The 23,219-nt window shown below is 50.4% G+C and overlaps 1 protein-coding gene across 3 annotated transcripts in view; it reads right to left on the bottom strand.

Moving 5' to 3' along the window:
- The window catches only part of CEP131 (centrosomal protein 131), a 1,227,592-nt gene that overhangs the window by 864,980 nt on the left and 339,393 nt on the right, over positions 1-23,219 (bottom strand). For all 3 annotated transcript variants that reach the window (XM_069655164.1, XM_069655163.1, XM_069655162.1), the window contains one exon: positions 9,749-9,874. In XM_069655164.1, the coding sequence (XP_069511265.1) occupies positions 9,749-9,874 (126 nt within the window). The remainder of the gene's footprint in view (positions 1-9,748; positions 9,875-23,219) is intronic.

Raw genomic sequence — 23,219 nt, 5'->3', positions numbered from 1 at the left:
CTTGTGCTTGGGATGGATCGGCACATGGAAGTAAGCGTCCTTGAGGTCGAGAGACACCAACCAGTCCTGAAGTTGAAGGGCCTGGAGGACTTGAGAGAGAGTAACCATCTTGAACTTGTCCTTCCCGAGGAGTTTGATCAAACCGCCAAGTCCATGATGGGTCTCAAGCCCCAGTCTTTCTTCGAAATCAAAAAATAAGGGGAATACATCCCTTCTTTCCCTCCGCTACAGGCACCAGTTCTATGGCGCCTTTCTCCAGCAGGGCTTGAATTTCCTGCGCAAGGAGCAGATCCGGACTCTTCAAAGAGAGGTTACCAGGTGGATTGTCGCGAGGCCTCTGCCGAAAGGGAAGACAGTAGCAGTGGGTTATGATCTCCAGAACCCACAAATCTGAAGTAATGTCACGCCACTCTACAAGATGCTGCGCCAGCCTTCCCCCAAATGGCGAACCATGGGACCTGGCCTCATGACTGAGTGGTAGCGGCTGCATCGTTGCCTGAGGGCAAAGAGGCAACTGCCAGAGCGGCCTTGGCACCTCGAGTACCCTGTTTTCCACCTCTGGCACTCTTACGGTGGCCTCTGACTGACAGCTCCTCTCGCTTTACTAGAGGACGAGTAATAGCGAAAGGAACCACACCTCCACTGTTCTCCCATAGGACGAAAAGGCGGAGGTTGTCGAACTGCAGCGCCCAACGACTTCGCTGCAGCTTTGGAGGTCTGCAACCTCTCAAGGCTCTAGTCAGCCTTGCTGCCAAAAAGATGTTCACCGTCAAAGGAGGAGCCGGGACTGCACATCAGGAGCGAACCCCGACTTTCACAACCACGCAAACCTGCGTATTACGGTGCTCGCCGCCATGGATCGGCTGACAAAATCTGCCATGTCCAAACCCGACTGAACTGCCTCACACATGGCATCCTTGCCATCCTGAACCATAGCAAGGAAACCATCCCGTTCGTCCCCTTCGGGAATATGTTCAGGCGCTAATGCAACACAGTCCCACAGAGTGTGTGTGAAACGAGACAAGGCACATACGGAGTTGGCCGCCTGAAGCGCCATACCCCCTGAAGAAAACACTTTCTTCGCCCAGCCATCAAAACGTTTTTTTGTCCCTATCCGGAGGGATGGTCAGATACGATGCCCGTTTTGCCGGGACTGTAGCCGCCTGCACCACCAAACTCTCCGGAGTGGGGTGCCTGGACAAGTAGCAGGGGTCGCTACTGGCTGGACGGTATTTTTGCGACAAAGACTTGCCCACTGCCGGGAGACTCTGCGGAGCAGGCCAAGCCGCTGCCACCCTTCTCTGCAGAGCCATATGAAACGGCAGTACCGGGTCAGTGGGGGGACCAAGATCAAGGATGTCCATGAGATCATCCTGAACAAACTCCCCTGGGGGAGCCGACCATCCCAAGTACTCGGTGACCCGAGACATAAGGCACCGGTATGAAGAATCGGCATGAGTGCCAGGCTCCGTCCTACAAAACTCCACCTCCGGAGAGGTGTCCAGTCCACTGGCATCATGCAGTGACTGCCTCAGGTCATCAAATTGGCTATGGCCCGAGAGAAGCTCATCAGGCACCGTAACCGGAACCAAGCCCTCATCAGAGCCCTCATCCACCTCTGAAATGTACTCCAGGCGGTGAGAGGAAGACACATGGGGACCAAAGCTATGCCTGACCTTAGCCAAAGCCTTTCTAGGGGCTACCCCCGTGCCACGGGGCCCCTCCAACACCACCGCCTCGAAAGGCGTCAAGGGCGCCGAACAAGTCGGCGCCAAGAGAATCGGCTTCCAGAGATCGGCATTGACATCAGCCGCAGCGCCGCCAGCACCAGCGGCGTCGACACAGGCCTTGAAGCCAGGGCTCCGAGCGTGTCTTTCGACGACCTAGGCGCCGACAGCGTCGACGACCCTCACGAAAGCGGGGCCTCGAGAGAGGTCATCGACGTCTTCCTCGAAGATGGCACAGGATCACGCGGTCTCGAGCGCGTCGAGGACCGGGACCTGGAACGGGCATGGCGAGAACGGTTACCCTTGTCCGGGCAGGACCTCTCCCGCGAACCGTGCCGCCCACCCGAGCCTGAAGGCTTGCGAGCGGTGTCTCTCGACCACCGATCACGACCGACCCCACTCAGAGGCATGGACAGACCGGTGCCCTGCGATTCAAGAATCGCCAACATCTTCTTCCCGAAGGAAGCCCATTCCTCCAGTGTCGCTTGCATGGTGGGCTAAGCGACCCGGCGACGGGCGGAGTCCTCGGAAGAGGACGGGGAAGGCGACCGATGCAGGCGCTTCCGGGAATGCTTCGAAGAGGCAGAGGAGTGGGGAGATCGACTCCTGGAAGTAGACCCAATGGACCTCCGACGATGACGCGGTGAGTCGTCTCTCGAATCATCCGCCGACAGCCCCGCAGACCTCGACTTCCTGGGTTTAGACACCCTACCTACTGACAACTTCTTCTTGCGCTCCCGCAAGGCCTTGGCCGTGAGCGACTGGCAGTCGACACAGTCGTCCGTGTCGTGGGCCTACCCGAGGCACCAGAGGCAGGCGTTGTGCGAGTTCGCTACCGACATCTTGGACCCACAGTCCCCGCATTTCTTGAAGCCCAGACGCGGGGTTGTAGACGAGGTAGACATCGTCACAAACAGGTTTACACAAAAACCGAACGGGTTCAAAGAACCAAGAAGAATACAAATAAACTCCAAAAAGTCATGGGGTACCGAGATTCACGAAGCAAACACGTTAGTGGAAAAAACGTAACTGAGGCTACGGGCATCGTGCGTCCTACTTATCACATCGGGTGACGTCGGCCGTCGGAGGAGGTCCTTGGGGACGGTGCATCGACGTCATCAACGCGGGAGCCGAAAAGTTTCCAAAGCAGCACAGCTCTGGACATTACCCGTCATAGATATGGAATACGTCGGAGGACCCAATCCCCTCGAAACTGTATTTCTCCTCTAAACCAATAACTGTACTCTGGGTCATACTGCCCCCAACCAATGACTGCCCTCTCCGTTAGCCCCTCCAATGGCAGCCATCTTCAGATTCGGGAGCACATACAGTGGCAGTATGACCAAGAAGAGCCGCAGAGGGGGTAAGAGGGAGGGTTTGCATGTGAATCCATGCCACACCCATGCTGGGGAACAATAGTTACAGGTAAGTAACTTGTTCCTTCTCCAGCATGGGATCTGGTATGGATTCACATGAACAGGAACAAAGAGTACATAGCAGTACAACATTACACACTCACGGGAGGTGGCAAGGCTAAACAGAAGCAAAACCCTTACCTCTGGAACAGACTCACCTCAAGTGAACAGGTTGCGTAGCACTGCTTGGCCAACCCTGGACTGCTCTCTGGAATCCATATCAATGCAGTAGAACTTTGTGATGGTGTGCATAGACATCCATGTAGCAGCCCTGCAGATGTCCATCAAGGTCACACACCAGACAAGAACGGTGTTGTCCAAGTGATCGCTCTGTTAGAATGAGCTCTCGGACGGCCGGGCAGCAGTCGGTTGGCCAACCAATGGCAGTGTGCAACACAGCCAGAGAGTGACCTGGAGATGGAAGCCTTGGACAAGGCATTCCCATGGTTCACAGGACCAACGTTCACAAATAGTTGAGACGTTTTCCGAAAACTCTGTGCATGCCACCTAGAACTTCAGAGCACGAGCAATGTCCAGTGAGTGCAAGGCCCTTTCAACCAGTGACTAAGGCTTCGGAAAAAAATACAGGTAACCCCAAAGGCTTGTTAAGGTGGAACTCTGACAGAACTTTGGTATGAAGGAGGGGTGCGTCTGCAGCACCACCCTCGAATCGTGGTAAGTCTGCAGGATAGGGCCTGGATCTCACCCACTCTCCTGGCAGAGGTGATGGCCACATGGAAAGCCGCTTTCCATGAGAGGAACTTGAGGGGCCTGATGAATAGGCTCAAAAGGGGGCTCTGATGAGCCTTGTCAATACCACGCTGAGTTCCCACGCCAGGGTAGGAGCCATCACCAGCAGGAAAGATCGGAATAGCCCTTTGAGAAACTCCTTGATGAGTCGGTGGGACCAAAGTGAAGATCTTCCTGGGGTTCTGGTGTAGCGCGAGATAGCTGCCAGATGTACCTTGATGGAGGCGTGCGCCAGTCTGGCCTTTGCCAAAGACAAAGTATGGAAAGATCTGTGGGGCTGTGACCCTCAGAGGGGTAATCTTCTGTGACCGGCACCACATAGCAAAATGCTTCCACCAGTGACCGCAGCACTTCAAGGTTGATGACGCCCTGGCCTTGGCAATGACCTCCCTGCAGTCCGCTGGCAACTCATACCCTCCTTGATGGCTGCAGGAGACAAGCCCTCCTGTTTAGCGATCCAGGGTCGTGATGAAGGATTGCGCCTCCTTATCTGGTGAGAAGATCCAGAACCACTGGCAGCTTGACCGGAGGCAACGCTGACAGGCTGAGAAGGTCCGTAAACCAAACCTTCCTCGGCCAGGCTGGGGCATCTTGCATTGACACTGAGTGTGCCGATGACTCGTAGCAGGAGAGGGAACGGAGGAAACTCGTACAGAAACAGCCCTTCCCAAGGGAAGGAGAACACGGCCTCCAGGTTCCTCAACTAGTGGAATCTGCTGGCAAACATCTGGCATGTGGAGTTTTTTGCCGTCGCAAACAGATCGATCTGAGGTCTGCCCCATTTGACTAATAGGCGGTCCACCTGATCCTGACAAAGCTCCCACTCGTGGCAGGAGTGCAGTTCCCCGTTGAAGGAGTATGTGATAGTGTTCTTGACTCCCGCCAGGTGGAGTGGGATGAGGAACATCCCCTGTCAGATGGCGCAGTGCCACAAGTCCTGCGCTGCCTTGGAGAACGCCAGGGATAGAGTGCCCCACTGCTTGCTGATGTAAAACATAGTGGTGGTGTTATCCATGAAGATCCTCACCACCTTGCGTTTCAGAGACGGTAGGAATGACTTAAGGGCTCAGAACACTGCCCGTAGCTCCAGGATGTTGATATGAAGATCCTTCTACCTCCGGCAGCCACAGGCCTCTGGCATGCAGACATCCAGACATCCAGGGTCTTGAACCGGGTCCTGGGCCAGTTTCACCCCTCCTGGGGTGCCTGCAGACTTTGCCAAAGTCACTGTGGTGGTGTCGCACCTTGGGGGCAGAGCCACTGAGTCGTGGGAGCTACCCTTATAGGATCAGTGCCCGTAGCTGTCATGGTAGTAGTCGTCGATGGAGCTGCACACGAGGTCTTTGCCTGTGCTGGTTGAACCTGCTTGGTCTGTGCTGCTTTCTTATCCTCTGTCCGCAGCTTCTTGGATTTCTTACCTAGTTTAGCCGGGGTAGATGACTTCCTCTCTGAAGAGGAGCTTGATGGTAGTCTGGCAATCGAGGCGCAAGGTGATTCTGTTTGCGCACTATCCACTTTGGGACCTGCTTCTGCTGCGAACCCGGTGGACTCCGCTTTGCTGCTCTTGGCCCTAACTTGGGCCCCCACAGATGAGGCACCATCAAAGGACTTAGAAGACTGCTACTGGGACCGGCCGGTCCTGGGCGAGGCATTACCCTGCTCGGAGCAAGGGTTAGAGGCCTGGGCATTAAGTCATGCCACCAGCCTACTATCCCTGTTCTTTGTCATTATCTTGGAGAAACCAAGGCATATCTCGTACTCTACTTCCTTGTGGTCTGGGTGTAGGCAGTAGAGGCATTGCAGGTGCTTGACCTGCACAAACACATTCCATGGTCGGAGGGTGCGAGGTAGGTCCAAGAGGCCTTGTAGAGTCTCCGATTGATCTTCGCCCTTGAGGGGAACAGAACTTCACCGACAATGGGTAACCACTGTCGACACATGATAAGAGCACACAGGACTCCCAACACTGACAACTGTGGTAAAAGTCTGAAGATGGCTACCAGAGGAGGGGCTTATGGAGAGGACTGTCGTTGGATGGGGCAGTATGACCCAGAGGACCGTGATTGGTTTAGAGGAGAAATACACTTTAAGTGAAAGTGAAACTTTTTTACCAAGGATTCCCAGCCTGACGACGGGGAATATTCATGAGCATGTGAAGCCATGCTAGACCCCATGCTGGAGAAGGTTGGGAATGCCAAGGTCAGAGAGACCTATAGGATAATCTCAAATATCGAAGGTTGCAGGTGAAAAACAAGTGCAGCAAGGGGTGCTGCAGGGAAAAGTACAACCTGGAAACACCAGAGAAGACTGAAGATGTGTTGAGATCACCCCTTGAAGAGCTTTCCAGGAAGAATCTTTTGTTCTGTTGTGTTGGACTAGAGCTGGAGATTTAAGAGTAGGATTTGTGAAGTTTGCCAATTCTTGGAACATTTTGCAGATAGCTTAGGGTAGCTAGGACATTGAAGAATTATTAAGTATAAGGTTTTAACTTTCTGTTTACCACATCCTTGTGATCCTGTTCAAAGTCCTTGGCCCTTGTGAGACTACCACATTTATTTTTAACAGGGTGTGCCTTATGATTTGGAGTAATACCAAAAGAGGAGGTGGACATTGGAAGAGCAATACACTTTACATTGGCCCTTTCATGACACTGCTCAGATTTAAACGTCAAGTTCAGCTGTATAAACTTTCCAAGTGCTTTCATCGAAACCCTACATTGAGAATCATAACAATGAAAGCACTTGTCTAAAATACAAGCTATTTGTTGTCATGTATATCCTTGTGGGTCATCTCCAAAGCAGACCTCACGGCACCTTCGTAAAAGGACATTTTAAATGTCACTTGTGTAACCAGTGGGTTCTGCAGAGACTGTAGACGATTAGATACATGATCCCTGTTTTCAAGCCTATTATAAGCTGATAATCCAAGGGCAGAGCTTTCTGGTGCTTCCCATCACATTTTCTGGGAAGCCATAAGTATAACTTATGAAGTTGAGTCTTGGAGAACTGCTGATGCAAGTATAATTTTTTATTAGCTTCTCGTTAAACACATGGATACCTCTCCTACATTTGCATATCTGCAAATAAATGTTATCCTGAGCTGGGGACTAGGTACATGTTTATACACATCCGAATTAGCCCCATGTTTCTTACTTGGAATAGAGTGATCATTAAATTAAATATTTAAAAAAACAAAGAAATATGGAAGAGATGTCTTACTTTCTGTTGTTCACATAGGATAATTACCGCAAACCCACCTGTTACCAACCGGAGGACATTCACTCTTGGATAAGTTACGTTATGTTTATTTATACTGCGCACCGATACTACCCAAGGGCAGTCTCCAGGCGCTCACGTGGTTCTGCAAGAAAGTGGACGGGGTTGGTTAGTGAGGGAAGAGTGATAGGATAGGTCCAGAACCAGGAGAAACTGGTGTCTGTGTGTGTTGGCTTTCAGATGGTAGGTTGCTTGCACTGGCTTGTTGCATCTGTATGGGTAAGGTCAAATGCTTGGGATGTTTTCTGTGTTGGGGTGCGTCTGTTTTTAATGTGTAGATTGCAGGTATCCAAGGATGTACGCACTGGCTTGCTGTGTTCGTAGAGGAAAGGTCCAGTGTCCGGGTTTGTTTGTTTAAAGTGTGTGTTAATTGTGTTGTGCATGTGTTAGTGTATAAGTTGGCTTGCCCAGTGGGCTTGTTTAGTGTTTAGATGGTGTGTTTGGGTAAGTAGAAACAGAGTGGCTAGCTCATTGGCTACTCAGTAGGTTTTTCTATGTTGCTAATCTACACAATCCTATTACTAATCTCTAGTGATCAGCATGGCTAATCTTCTCCATTATATCCAAGTCTGATGCATGGCTAAACTCCACAATTCTATTTAGGTGTGACGCATGGTTAATCTTCACAATTCGATCCAAGCGTGATGCATGGATAAACTTTGGCTGGAAGGGCCCCGAGGGGCAGCACGATGGTGCAGCAGAGTGCCAAAAAAGCACATCAAACTAAATGAAAGGCTGAAAATGCCAGAAATTCATTTTGTAACAAAGATTAAGGACAGAAGTGGCAGGGGAGCGCAGGTGGTGCAGAAAACCTGAAAAGCATTTCAAACGAAACTAAATAAAGATTAAGGCCAGGAATTGCTGGGGAGCGCAGCGGATCGTGGGTTATTTATGGGTTATTTATATTTATAGAGCACACAACTGCCCTCAAGCATCGTGGTGCTGTAGAAGAAGGCTTAATTGGTTACATAATTGCTAGTGCAGATGTTACATACATATTGCATAGCGCCATGTGGTAGGGTGCAGTTTGTTTAGTTACATCGTGCTTGCAAATGAATATAATTTGCCCAACCCATCTTACAGGTCAGCAGCAGCATACAAATGCAAGAGTCAAGAATAGGTAGCACAGATATGTTGGCCAGCCCCACATTAAAGAGCGGCAGCAGTAGCATATAGATGCTTAGTCAAAAATAAGTGGTATTGGTGTGTTGCCCACCCCCTTTTGCATGGAGGCAGCAACATACAGATGCATGAGTCAAGATAGGAGGTGCGGGTATGATGCCTAGCCTCAGGTTGCAGGGAGGCAGCAATGTCCAATTCAAAAGCCTGGAGTAGGTGGCATAAGCATGTTGCCCGACCCTTCTCACGGGTCAGCAAACTACAAGCCAGTGTGGAGGTCAGATAAGGGGGTGGCACAGACATGTTGCCCGGCCCTGAGTAGCAGGGCGGCAGCAGAATAAAAATGCAAAGGTCAAAGATTAGGAACGGTAGAGACATGTTGCATGCCCCATTTGGCGGGTCGGCAACAGCATACTAGTGCGTAGGCCCGATTGGGTGGTACAGACATGCTTACAAAGTAGGTCACAAATAGTTAATATGGACAACACAGCAGAGCGGTAACAGCGTATTGATGCGTTGAGACAGTGTGAACGGGTGTGGCAGGGAATTGCTTGGAGGGGGAGGCGAGGTAAGGGTGGTGAATAGGTGTAGGGCAGAGAGGCAAAAGGGAGGGGTGACCAAGGGAGAGTAAGTAAACGTACGTAGCACATACAATCATGAACGATTATGGATGGGGAATAAACAGAGGTACTGGGGGACCGGCCGAGGGAATCGGCTGTTGTGGATTTCAAAAGCACAATGGTCTACGTAAATCAAAACACAGTCAATTACTGTAGTTACAACAATGCATGCGGCGTCGTACCAGTTATAGCATGACAATATTATCTTGGCAGATATGAAGCGTCAGAGAAAAGTTCTGAGAGTCATAGTGTAGCAACACTTTGGAAGATAGGCTCATGGTGTAGTGTACCTGTTGCAGGGACTGCAGTGCCTCGTGTATCGTTCCACTGGGTCGAACCGGCACCAGTAATCCCGGGAAGACCGGGAAAGACAGGTCCTGAAGCCTTAGAGCGGGGCCCTTAGGAGGAGGGCCGGCTTCGCCTCCCAGCTCAAGGCAGCCCACTCATTTGGTGAGGGGGTCTGCCAATTAAGAGGCGGGAGGCAGCCGGGTGCCTAATGCACAGCAGGAAGGTCCAGGCAATGTATGGCATCGCAGCGGCAGCAATCTTAAAGTTGTTTCCGAGTCCTTTGTGTTATATGGAGTCTGGAGGTAGCGTTGAGAGCCAGCATGGTAAAGGCGCAACCTCCACCGACCAGGATCAGGTTACTTGCCCCAATGCACATGAAGCTGTGCTAACAAAATAACAACCTGTCATAAACGGTTTTCAGTACTGTGGATATAGGGAGAACCATTCATCCAAAGGCCTATCTTAAAATGCAAAGTTAAGGTGGCTTGAAATTGGCCATGTGTTGGCTGGATCCATCCCTCATGTAATTAGCGGGACGTGAATAATCGCCTTACCTGGTCGATAAAGGTCAGGTGTCGCTGAATAGTGGCTTCATACTGCTCTCTCTGCAGTTTTAGCTGGTGGTTGAGCTCCTTCTCTGCCTCCTTGACATGACGGACTGTCAGCTCTCGCTGTTGAGCCTGTTTAAGAGATCAAAACAACAACTTAGCATAGCTGAATTTGTGCCCATTATCATTCCCCTTGTTCTTCATAGCAGAGAAGAAAATCAACTTGACAGAGTTTTAGCTCTTCAAGTTAACACTCATCACCTTCCCGGGCCACCCCTGTCCTCTCATGCGCCTGGCCAACTTTTCACCAGAGAAGGTGTGTGTTCTTCTAATTTTAGTGTGTTAGAAAGATTTATCTTTTAGGTAACTTTCCTTCCATATTCTATGGACCCTCAAACCTTTTGCCTTAGTTTTCAAACTTTTCCTGACTTTGTACGGGGAAATTAAGCCTTCAGATTCACTACTGTGGCATTTTGCTTATTTGTCATGGGGAAACTGATCAGTCCTTCAGACTATCAGTACTTGGAAACTATGTTTCCACTTGTCTTTTTACTTTTTACCTGGTGGGGTAACTTTTTAACAGTGCACACAGCATCTTACCATGCAGTGCAGTGGGGATACTTTTGTATCACCCTAGTCTTTTAAGCTGGGGCTTTTTGGTTACTTTTAGAGGTGCCTTTTATATGTGCCTAAAGACAAACTTGTTAATAAGAAAAGGCAAAAACAGGTCCATTACTTACCAAGTTTCGAAAAAATTAATAAAAAACAAACAGAAATAATTGAAGAATTTACAAAAACATGTAATTTTCGCCATGTAAAACTTACATACAAAAATGAAATAATCTGAAGTATTAGAAAATGGAAACTGAGTACCTAATTCAACAGAAAACAAGTACCACAAAGAGAAAAAAAGCAGAAGACTAAAAGAAGCAATACCCCGTGGCCAAAGTGATGCAAAATAAGCAGAAAAATGAATCTCAGAAACAAAAAAAGGCAACCGAACCAGATTGAGACATTTATGTGTTGGCTCACCACACACAAATTGTTTAAGTGGCTAATTATAATACACACAAAGAGAAAGAAACTGCACTTGGGGGTTGCATTGAACGACCGCCTACTCGAGTTTCATCTGTCAACGGCCACATTTCTTTCAAGGCCAAGCCTTCATCAGGGCAAACAAAGGTGTTGCCGTAATTATGGTAAGCACAGCTGTAAAGTTCTGTAATCAAGATGTGCAGCCAGACAAACATCCCTCCGGCTTGGGTCTCCAAGTCGTCACATTGCAACGTCTCAATAGACTGAAGCAGTGGCAACTGTGCTGTTGAAAACAAAGCAATAAAAGACAGGTTCACACCTGCACTAGGGTGCACATTCAGTGGTCCCACAATTACTAACACCGGTCTGCAACAGTACCATGGCAATATAATTCTGGTTTTGTGGAAAACTTTTTTTTTTTTTACTTTTATTTTTGTTGACAGAGGCAAATAACATACACACGCATCAGAGCAGCAATAAATGACAAAATTACACAACAAGGTACAGTGGCAAATAAGGACAATGGGAGATGGCCGCGTAGGAAATGCGGCACCTCAGAGCATCCGGTAAAATGGCATTTAGCAAAGATGATTAGGGTGAGTCGTCTGCAGAGGGGGGGATTATCTAGGTCATTAAGATAGCTGTTAAAGGTAGCCAAGATGTTTTTAGGCAGAGACCGGGTCGGGAGGGTATGGAGGCATTCCTCCTCACAGTTCCGAGACCAAGTCAATAAATTCAACCATTTCTGGAAGGTAGGAGTGGCAGAGCACTTCCAGTTCTGCAGAATGCACTTTTTAGCAATTATACAGCTCACATTTAAGAACGTAGCCTCCCCTCTGGCTCCCTCGGCCCCCCCATACCCCAAACAGTACTCCAAGCAGGTCAGGCTCTATAACAGTGTCACAAATTTCCGACAGGGTTTTCAGGATCTCCTCCCGAAATGCAGTTAGCCTTGGGAAGCCCCAGAACATATGCAAATGGCCCGCCTCCTCCACACCACAGCGAGGGCAGAGCTTTGGATCAGAACGGCCAAATCTGGAGATCCTACGCGGGGTGTAGTATAGCCTGTTTAACAATTTATACTGGATGGTGCGATATCGAAAGTTCAGAGAGACTTTATTAGTGTGGGAGCACATTTTTGGTCTGCGAGTTCTACATCAAATTCAGACGCCCAGTCACCCCGGGCCCTGGAGGGCTGTAACGGGGCAGCAGTGAGGAGGAGTTTGTATAGGGAGGACACCACCCCGTGGGCCCCACCCAAGTTGGCAATATAGGAAATCCCAGGGGAATCAGGAGGTTCATTAGGGAATTCAGGCCATGCGCCACGGAAGGCAGCGCAAAGTCTGTAGTATTGTAGTAATTCCATTGGTGGTCCCGAATGACCCAGTTTCCATGTCTGCGGTGTAATGAACAGCCAATCTGGGTAGAAGTCTGTTAAGGCTAGGTATTCCAGTGCCTGCCAGTGTCGTGCCAGGACTATGTCGTTTGTGGGTTCCAGCCCTGGGAACCGCCAAGCAGGGAGCCACTTGTAGTATGGGTGTTCCTCGGCATCCGCAGCAAATAACCGCCAACAGGCAAGCAAGGTGGTTCGGACCGGGTCTATGGTGGAGTCTGGTTCATATCATTGGTGTAAGATCAAAGACATTATGTTGGTGTCAGAAGCAGCTAGAGTTTCCAGCTTGACATCTGAGGGGGGGGTGTGGGAGGGGGGGGCTGGGGAGGACAGGGTACCAGTAGGAGGCAAACTGTGCCTGCGCTGCGATCCAGTACAGTGTCAGATCCGGAGCAGTGAACCCACCTTTGTCGTAGGGAAGAGTCATGCCAGCCATTTTTTACGCACAGCTCCCGAGTGCCATAGAAACTGAGCACACAGTTTATGTAGATCTGCAGAGTACTTCCCACCGGGCCATACAGGGACATTTGTGAATACATACAGCAGTTTAGGGAGCAGTATCATTTTCACCAGTGATAGTCTACCCGCTAGTGATAACGGAAGAGAGCGCCAGCGCGCTATATTGGATTCCGCCAGTTCAGCTGCAGCCCGGTAGTTATTAGCTAGGGGGGCGTCTTTGGTCAGGGACACCTAAATTCCCAGATATTTAATCCCATCAGGGAACCAGTGTAAAGGATACTCTGTGGCGGGTTGGACTGTGGAGCTCGTGAGAGGGAAGAGTTCGGACTTAGAATAATTGATGGTGAAGCCAGAGTATGTACCAATGCGGGTGATGTCATGCAGGATTGGGCCAAGATGGGCGCTTGGGTCTCTAACGAACAGCAAGACATCGTCTGCGTAGAGCGAGATCATTTCGGGGGTATCCTGAAGTCGTATCCTTTACATGCGTGACGTTCCTTAAAGTCCGCCATGGGTTTGAAGGCCAGGGCGAATAGAATTGGGGAGAATGGGCATCCCTGACGGGTGCCCCTGAAGAGAGGGAACAGGGCGGACGTTTGGGAATTGACACGAACCCTGGCAACCGGGGAGGTGTAAAGTAGCTTGATATATGCTATCATTCTGGGGCAAATACCCATGGTCTCAAGGACGAGCCACATATACTTCCAGGACACCATGTCGAAGGCCTTCTGGGCGTCCAGGGTGACCGCAACCGCACTCACATCCTGATTGATTCGTGACATAACGTTGAGGTGCCTTCTTATATTATGAGACGTGGACCTCCCAGGTACAAAGTCTGACTGGTCATCGTGTACCATAAATGACATAACAGGTAGGAAGTGGTTTACGATCACCCTGGCAAAGATTTTAGTATCCAAGTTCATCAATGAGGGGCGCCGGTATGATCCACAGTCGTCGCTAGGCTTACCGGGCTTGAGCAGAACCGTGATAACGGCCTCTCGTAATGACGGGGCGAGGGAACCCGATTGAAGTGACTCATCCCAAACCCCAAGCAGTTCGGGGGCCAATATTGCTACATTCTCCTGAAAAAATTCAGCCGTTAGCCCTTCGGGACCAGGCGCCTTCCCCTTGGGGAGACTAGATATGGCCTCCACTAGCTTGTTGGTTTTGTGGATTATGATAGGAATCATGCATAATCCGTGGAACCAGAATCATATTGGCAAGGTACTGTTGCAGACCGGTGTTAGTAATTGTGGGACCACTGAATGTAAACCGAAGTCCATTTCTGAGGTCCCCTTCTAATTGATTTATGTGGCTTTACCCCTTTTTCCTTGGTTCCTCCTAAAGAAAATGGTGGCAGCAGATACATTTTCACCATTTGTGCAGTATTTTTTCTGTGCACATTTGCATTGACCATGTCTGGCTAGTAAACGTGGCTAGTGCTGTAAAATGGCTGGAGCACAAGAATTTGTTCTTTGGCCACATTGTTTCTTGGCCTTCTTAGAGTGCATGGATTGGTACAAGAGGCGCAACTATAGGTGAGGGTGAGGCCAGACAAGACATATGCAGGTCAGTGACCAACATGGAGCGCTTGCACTTCTCGTTAGGCTTTACGCATGGCATCTAAGAGGGGTAACAAGTGTTAGGGACATTTTTCTTTGGATCAATTTCTAGGACCCAGAAATGTCAGTCCACTTTGCTTACAGGGCGTTTACTTAGAATACAATCAGGGAAGGGGAGCCACACAATAGAGATCAAAAGATAGATTATTTATATAATAAAACGGTACATAGGATTTAATTACAAAATATACTGTTTAATAACTAAAAATACAGAACATTGTCTCAGAGCCACTGGATGTTCAAACAGTTCATAGAAGTCCAACTGGACTTCCTGTAGGACATACGGGCCTTAGAAACACAATTACCCCCACCAAGCCTCAAGGCTATGTGCATGTGACCATAGCAAACAATGGCCAAACGTTACCGAATGGAGACGAGTAAATAATCTTCACACATGGCCCTGAAAGCAGTTTGGACCCAAAGAAGGTCCCTGGAAGGATCAGAGGAATCACCAAAAGCAATCAAGCACAAGAGGTGCACTAACCAAACACCAAGAAGTGGTTTTGTGGAGGTGAGTGATGACATCACCCATGACTGTCTCAGTTAAATCCTTGATGGACTAGCTAAGCATATGAACCTAAAGCCACAGATGAATGAAACAAACCCTATCATGTGAGTCACAGGATCCAGTGCAAGAAAAGCAGTCGGAGATGTCCCAGTGAAGTATCAGCAGAGTAAATCTGGGTGGTACAGACTGCTACCAAGTGGGTTTACTGCCAACACCTGTAGTCTTAAATCTTTTGCAGTGTTCCCTAAGGGAACTGCACAGGTTTCTGCCTAACAAGAGGCTTGGGTGGATACAGTGGTGTGACAAACCTAGCAACATTGCCATGGATTCTCTGGAGGAAAGCTTCTTTTACATGGTCTGAGAAAGGCAGACGCTACCTGACTGACTCTCAGGGTGGGTCTCTGCAGGAGGACAACATAAGGGAGGACAAACTCCAGAGAGGAAGGAAAACACCAAATCAAAATAAACCTTCATATGTAATTCTTAATTATATATGCAATATGCGTTTATGGCTTATTGTGATGCAGATAAAGAATAGCCAATCTTTCGTTACTCCCCCCTTTTTTTAGTACTGCGATGAGTAAGAGGGATGGACCCATGAGGATGACCAGAAGTGGCAAGCAAACGCTGCGGTCTAGTCTTTGGAAAGTGTTAACTAATGCCAGGAAGTTTAAAGCACACACAGCTGAACAGACTACGAGGGAGAGGCAGATACTGCAGCGGAACACAGCATGTGCTGAGTTGGAACGCCGGAAGCGAGCACACTGTGGAAGGCGGCGTAGAGGTTTGCGAGAATGGCGTGCACAAAGACTGGGCCAAGAGAAGCTCACTGCTTTATTGCTACAGGAAGCTGGAGCCGCCAGAAGCAAAGGAAGATGAAGCGTGAGCCAAATGGCTATTGCAACCACCCCCAATCAGCAAACCTAAGGAAGGATACGTGGAATGCCAGAGCTGCCTGGTAAGCCCAGAGAGAGTGAGTGAGTTACCAGAGTGCTTGAGAGTGAGTGTTGCATATCATCAACAGCGCGAGAAAGCCCAATTACAGTAACTGGGAGGAACTGATACAAAAACAGTGTGAAGTAAGGGTCGGTGACCCAATGCTTGGAAAAGGACATTTACATGAATACGACCAGTGTTAAGAAAGGGTTGGTGGCTCAATATTTGAAAAGTGGAGTTGATACCAATAATAACTTTGCTGAGAAAGAGTCAGTGACCCAATGCAGGAAAAGCATTATTTCTTGGATAAAAGAGGCGTGAGTGGAGAACGGAAAAGCCCTGGCAGGATAGCGAACTAAGCAAAGTGGGAGTCTGGGATTCACACCCATGAAAGGATATAAAAGCCCTGGCAGGATAGTAAACTAGGCACTGTACGAGTCTGGGAACCGTACCCAAGAAGCAGAAATGATATCCTGGCAGTAGACTTAACCAGGAGTGAGAAGAGAAGTAAACCTAAAACCGTGGGCCAGTGAGAACGAATACAAAAGGGAAAACCCATGCCCCTTAAGGATCAGTGATAAAGTCACAATACCCTGGCAGGAGAGTATGCCAGGGTTAAAAAAGAACAGTCAAAGGAAAAGGAATAATCATACCCCTTATTGGAGTTCAAGATAAACTGAATATTTTAAAAGAGCTGTGTATTTAAAGGTAACACAGGGGGGCGTGGCTTGAGCCCATGGAGTGAAGCACTCTTTCACCAGAGCTCCCGTCACAATCCTATATTCTATCCTGCCAAGAAGCGATTAATCTGAAATGCTGATGAAGTGAGCACATCTCCAAGTGTGGGAACAGGTCCTGCTGCACCTGAATGCAAAGGGGGAGGCAGCCGCATGCTTAAACATGCGGCGGGTACCCGAAGGTACGTGGGCTCGTGACTGCTCGCACAGCGGGCATCAAGGAATGCAGTGAGAAGACAAATCCGGGACCGTCTCAAAATCCCTGACACAGGGTCCTGACCCATGCAGTCCGCGGCGGCTGACTGTGGCGCTCTGGCATGCCACACCAGCTGGGGCCCTCCACAGCTAAGCACCGGCAAGGCAATCTGCGGGTCTGACATCAGGAGAAGACGGTAAGCGACAGGTGCCCCAACCTGAGGACAAAAACGGAGGTGAGAAAAACATGTGAGCCTGCACCCACGCAATTGAAACATTACAGTATCGGCCAAGGGGGATGTGCAGCAACTGCGGACCCACAACTTGAGGCAGCCTCAAGCAAACTACCTAATGCATGGTAGCTGCTCCCCCACAGAGTGCGATCCGGGACTTGACACACATTCACAGGGCAAACAGGGACTGAACCCTGAACATCTGAGGGACCCCCACACGTGAGGGGCGCTGCACAAGCTGGCGAGTTGCACGCCACTCAGATTGCATCCATTACAAATCTAGCACAGACACTGGTGGCAACAAGCCCTCATGACACAAAGGGCCACAACAAAGCAACACAAAGTGCTGAGATCCGCCCTGACACTGCACACTACGACCAACAAAGCGGACGCCCAGAGTACATGGCTAGGCACCAGGGGCCCACAATGAAGCGACACTGCACAACAGGACGGGGGTCCCTGGAATTTGAGACCAGGATCCAGTGAGCAAAGCGCAAGAGCACACGACTGGCATACCTGAAACAGGCGCCGGGCAGACGGAAAGAACCAACAAGGGGACATCAGCAGCACAAGCCCGTAGTGCGTGCACTACCAACACTGCACACCCCAATCCTACTCAGGTTGCAGTGCAATCATGCCAACACCAAAGAACACGATTATAGACTTCTTTAATGCCGCCAAGCAGAAGGGGTAGGCGCACAGCAGTCAGGAAGCGCCCACAACACAGATGGACAAGGAGACCGCCACCGAGGACAGCCAGGTGCTGGAAGCAATTGCTGCTCTCAGAGCTTTCATCGATATCAAGATAGAGGAAGTTAAATCTGATGTACAGCTGATGAGGCAAGATGTCCGCAACCTCACCGAAAGGGACACTACCGCTGAAACACAGCTCAAAGAGACAACAGAAACCACCAAAGAACTAGAAAAGCGGCTAACAGAGCTGGAAAGGAAGAACGCGGCACTAGAAGCCCGAGCGGATGATGCAGAAGGGCGCGCCTGCAGCAACAACATGCGCCTTCTGGGGATCCCGGAAGAAATGGAGGGATCCAAACCGACAGACTTTGTGGAAAACATGATCCTGCAGGAAATTGGGGCAGAATCATTGTCACAGGGGTTCGTGGTAGAAAGGGCACACAGATCCCTGCAAAAGAGACCTCCACCAGAATCGCATCCACGCCCCATGATAGCAAAGATACTAAACGTGTGCGACAGGGAGACCATCCTGAAATTCTCCAGAGAGGGAGGGGAGATTTGCCGTGATAATGCCAATGTAGCCATATACCAGGACTACAAACCTGGAGTACAAAGAGCAAGGAATTCATTTGTGCCAATCAAGACCAAGCTAAGTAAACTGAACCTCAAGTATATGCTAATGTACCCGGCCAGGCTCAAGGTGCTCTATAAAGGACGGCCATTTTCCTGGAAACACCGGAGGCGGCCACAATGTGGCTGGAACACAACAACCTGGACGATGGCCAAGAAGCAAACACGTGAATAACAGGTGGTCCGCAGGAAGGAACGGGGGGCAGATGGGATTTGCCAACAGCAAATGGGAGAGTGAAGAACACAAATCAACAAGACACTTTGCATTACCAAATGGCAGGAGCAAATCTGAACCCTTGAACAGAGCGAGCATGTTAGGGAGAATTCTCTCTTTAGGCTGAATTTCCTAACCTAGTGAGTCCCCCAGCAGCTTTGCTGGATTTCTGGAGTTTGTTTTTTTCTCCTGCCAAGAGTGAGACTCTTTCTCCCACTCTTGGACATGATTTATGGTGTTCCTTTGACTGTCGATGTGTTTTAAGGGGTCCTTTACGCCATAGGGCCTCATGTGTTTTTACTATGTGTGTTACACAGCACCCTCCGTGCAGTAACACAGGGGTGTCATAGTGACAGCCCACCATAGACTTCATACCCTGGGACGGACTACTGTCTCCCAGGGCATGTAAAGTCACCATTGGCTTTACTAGTCCCAAATTATTAACAGAAACCAGTACCAACCATCATATTGTGGACATACTGGTCGGGGCAATTCGATTGCCCCGGGGTCTGTTGATCGGGGGGACGGAGACATGCCCCCTCGACTGAGTTTTGGCTGGTGGCAGTGGAAACTACTTTTTATATTCGACCGCGAATATTTGCCTATGGGATTTTCCCATTGTTCGAGGCTACCAACTTTTTTTTTTAAACTTAGTTTTATTGACATTTTCATAATATAACAAACGGGCTGAAAGCTTTACCAAAGAGTATACAAGTCACAGGCCCAAAAAAGAAGAGAAAAAAAAAAAAAGGAAGAAAAAAAAGGAAAAGACCCCCCCCCCCCTCAACCTCCCAAGAAGACGAACCCTCCCCCCCAATAACTTAGTCCCAGTAGAACCCCCTTTACGGGGAGACGCGTTGCACACTTTGTGTGACCGGAGCTCGGGAAAGAGCAAACATTTCGACTGCATGTTTGGCTGTATGACGTCCGCTGTCCCCCGGGCCGTGGGCGCCCTTTTCCATCCATATTCCCTCCCGGAGAATCAATGGATCTCCCATCCCCAGATCTGCTGCACCCCGTACCAGTTAGCCTGGAAGGAATTCATGTCATTGTTCATCATCGCCGTTAATTTGTCCATCAAAAACATGTTCTTAACCTTTAGTAGCCAGTCCTCCTTTGCGGGGGTCTCCTTGCTTTTCCATTTCTGGGCCAAGGCCACCCTCCCAGCCCTCAGCATTGTTTCCCACATTCTCGGGTATCTGTATACATCCGTGTCCTCTGGGGGAAGGCCCAGCAGCACTGTCAGGGGATTATGGGGAAGCAGTTCCTCCGTGACTTCAGCGATCCAACCCCTTACCCTCTCCCAGTATGCCTGCACTTTTGGGCAGTGCCACCACATGTGGCCCCTCGTGCCTACCTGGTCACATCCCCTTGGGCAGGCGGGGGATATTCCCGTAACATTTTTGACAGTTTGACGCGGTCTCTATGCCACCCCTGTAGGATCTTAAAGTTGTGCTCCATGTCCGCTGTGAACAAGTTCCCGTGGAAAGCTATTTTAAATATCCTCGACCAGGAGTCCTTCGAGATTTCTTCCCCAGCCAGTTCGTTCCAAAAAGTGCAGAACCCCCTCCTTCTCCCCAGGTCAACAGTGTTCAAAATTTTATACATTGCAGATACCGCCCCCTTCCTGGAGGTCGCAGTATCGAGTAGTTTCTCAAGGGGGGTCATCTGTCTCTTTAGACTTTGGCCCCATGATTGATCACATAAGATTCCCTTCAAGCGGAGGTACTCAAATATGGCGATTGACATCCGCCCGAGGGCGTCCCTCAAATCTTCATATGGCAGGAATTCCCCCTCTTTAAACATTTGTCCAGCCCATTCCATCCCTGAGTCTGACCAGGACTGTGCGTTACGGAACCCCCTGCTTCCCAGTCTGAGGGGATGACCCCAAAGGGATGCCATCGGGGACAGCCATGATGTCAGATGTGCCGTCTGGGGGCCCACCCTCCAGATTGCCCAGAGAACTCCCAGTGTTGGATGAGATTTGAGTCTGTTCGGGATGAATTTGTGTGGGGCCCATAGGAGGTCACGTACCTTGAGTGGGTGCGCATCCATGTCCTCCAGGTACGACCAGTATGTGTCCATCCCTTCCTTCATGTGTTCCAGGAGGACGTGCAATTGGGCGGCGCGGAAGTAAATGTGGAAGTCAGGCAGCCTGAACCCCCCCCTCCTCTCTAGGTAAGGTAAAGACGGCCTTCGCAGTCCTCGGGGTCCTGCCCTGCCATACGAACTCGCGCACCACGTTCTGAAGGACCCTAAAGGTCTGGTCGGGGCGCTGGTGGGGAGAGCAGTGAAGAGGTATAGTAAGCGCGGAAGTATGTTCATTTTCACTGCCGTCATACGGCCATACCAGGACAGGATCATGGAGCCCCATCTCCTTAAATCGGCGGTGACCTGTGACATAACGGGGTCATAGTTAGAGGGGGCGAGATTGGATAGGTCCCTGGTTAGAAGGATCCCCAGGTATCGAATAGAGGCCTTCTCCACCGCTATCCCCCCCAGACTGTCCCGGGAGTCCAGGCCCAGGTCCAGAGTTCTCATGGGGAGCAGGACTGATTTAGATGTATTAATCTTTAAGCCCGAAAAGCGCCCAAATGCGGTCAGCAGGGAGGGGAGTGAGGATCTTGGGTCCACCAGGTAGGCCAGGATATCGTCCGCAAACAGGGAGAGCTTAAATTCTACATCACCTCTCCTGATCCCCCTGATGTCTGGGTGTGTTCTGATTGCTATTGCCAGGGGCTCCATAGTTAGGACATAGATCAGCGGGGAGAGTGGGCATCCCTGCCTTGTTCCCCGTGATAGGGGGAATGGGTCTGACAATCTACCATTCACTTGGACTCTGGCCTTTGGGGCCCTGTATAACGCGGCCACCCAGTCCCTGATGTGTGTCCCGAAGCCCATCTTCTGAAGGGCGAGTTCCATGAACCTCCATTCAACCCTGTCGAATGCCTTTTCCGAGTCCAGGGAAAGGACGCTCGCGTCTAGGTCCGACACCTGGGCGTAGTGAAACAAGTCTATAGTTTTACGAATATATTATCTGAGCTCTGTCTCCCCCTAACAAACCCCACTTGGTCACCGTGGACCAGCTTCGGCAGGATCTCCTCCACCCGGCTCCCAATAACCTTGGCCAGGATCTTGACATCAATATTCAGCAGGGAAATCGGGCGGTAGGAGGAGCACTCCGAGGGGTCTCTGCCGTCCTTGGGGAGCACTACGATGATTGCCTCCATCATGGAGTCTGGGAGAGGACCCCCCCTCCAGTACCGCATTGAACACCTTAACCAGGTGGGGGGCAAGGGCCGACCGAAACCTTTTGTAAAAGTAGACTGAATAGCCATCTTCGCCCGGGAAAGTGTCCACCTTCATGCCACTAATCGCGTGTTCCACCTCCTCCTCGGTCACCGGACCCTCCAACCCCTCTGCCATCTCCCTGGTCAGGGACGGGATCTGTATGGAGTTTAGGAATTCCTCGATCTCCCCCTGTCCCCCTTGTATTCGGACGAGTATAGCCTTTCATAGTACCGGCGGAAGGCCTCCCCAATGTGGTGAGTGTCATAACCCAGCTCCCCCACCTCGTTCTTCACTGCCTTCACCATTCTGCTTCTCTGTATCTCCCTCAGTCTCCAAGCTAAGATCCTGTCCGCCCTGTCCCCTTTTTCATAATACTTTTGTTTAACCAGGTGGAGGCTTCTCTCTGTTTTGTGGAGGAAGAGGTCTTTTAGTTGGAGCCTGTAGTCGTCCAGGGCGGCCACCCGGTCACGATCTAGGGGCTCCGTAGGGGGCCTCCCGGTTGGAGTTGGGCGATTTTTCCCCTCAGATACCGTTCCTGGGCTTCCCTTTCCCTTTTCCTCTGGGCTCCCAATTTGATCAGGACTCCCTATAGGGTTGCCTTAAAGGCGTCCCACAGGGTGTGTTCGCACCTCACCGTTCTCATCGAGTTCAAAGAAATCTGCAATGGCGTCAAGTACCTCCTGCGCTAGGACCTCGTCCTTCAGGAGGGAATCATTACACTTCCATCTCCCCCTATGTTCGTTTAGCCCACCTCTTGCTATGGTGACTCGGACCAGGTCGTGGTCAGACCAGGGGACTGGGTCAACCCTATGGCCAGTGACAAATGGGTACAAGGTCTCGTCCACCAGGACATAGTCTATCCGGGAAAATGACGTGTGTACAGATGAGTAGTAAGTGAAGAGGGGGGTGTTCATTCTAGGGGTCGGGACCGTGTCTACCAGGCCCAGCTCCGAGTTGTCCCACCGGAAGCCACGTGCCGTGATCTCATCAGATGCCCTGGGGGCCTGGGGACCAGCTCGTTTCCTGTCCTGGGATGGGTCTAAGACCATGTTAAAGTCCCCCCCCCCCACCACCACCGTCCCGTGGACAAAGCCTTTGAGTTTGTCCCTCACCTCCTCCCAAAACTGGATTTGGCCTTTGTTTGGGCCGTAGACAACGGCTAGGGTAAGTGGGGCCCCCTGCAGGGATCCCCGCAGCAGCAGGTAGCGACCCTCTGGGTCTTTCAGCACGGCCTTTCTCGAACCCCACATTACTCACCACCAAGATGGCCACCCCTCTCTTTATTTTTGTGGGATGCACTGAAGACCTCCCCAATACCTCCTACCCGCATTTTGGGCTCCTTCCCCCCGTGGCCAGTGAGTTTCCTGCAAAAAGAGGAGGTCGAGGGTGGCCCTTCTAAACTCTCTGCAGACCAGGGATCTCTTTGTGGGGGTGTTTAAGCCCCGTACATTAAGGGAGCCCACTCCCAGGGCAGGCAGACTGAGCCATAATCCCAGATTCCCTCCCTCTCGGTCAACGCCCTCATAACTCT

The sequence above is a fragment of the Ambystoma mexicanum genome, chromosome 3q (assembly GCF_040938575.1).
Source record: "Ambystoma mexicanum isolate Mex_15411 chromosome 3q, UKY_AmexF1_1, whole genome shotgun sequence".
NCBI classification, from domain to species: domain Eukaryota; kingdom Metazoa; phylum Chordata; class Amphibia; order Caudata; family Ambystomatidae; genus Ambystoma; species Ambystoma mexicanum.
Note: the sequence above shows the minus strand (reverse complement) of the source record. Positions and strands in the feature narration are given on the sequence as shown.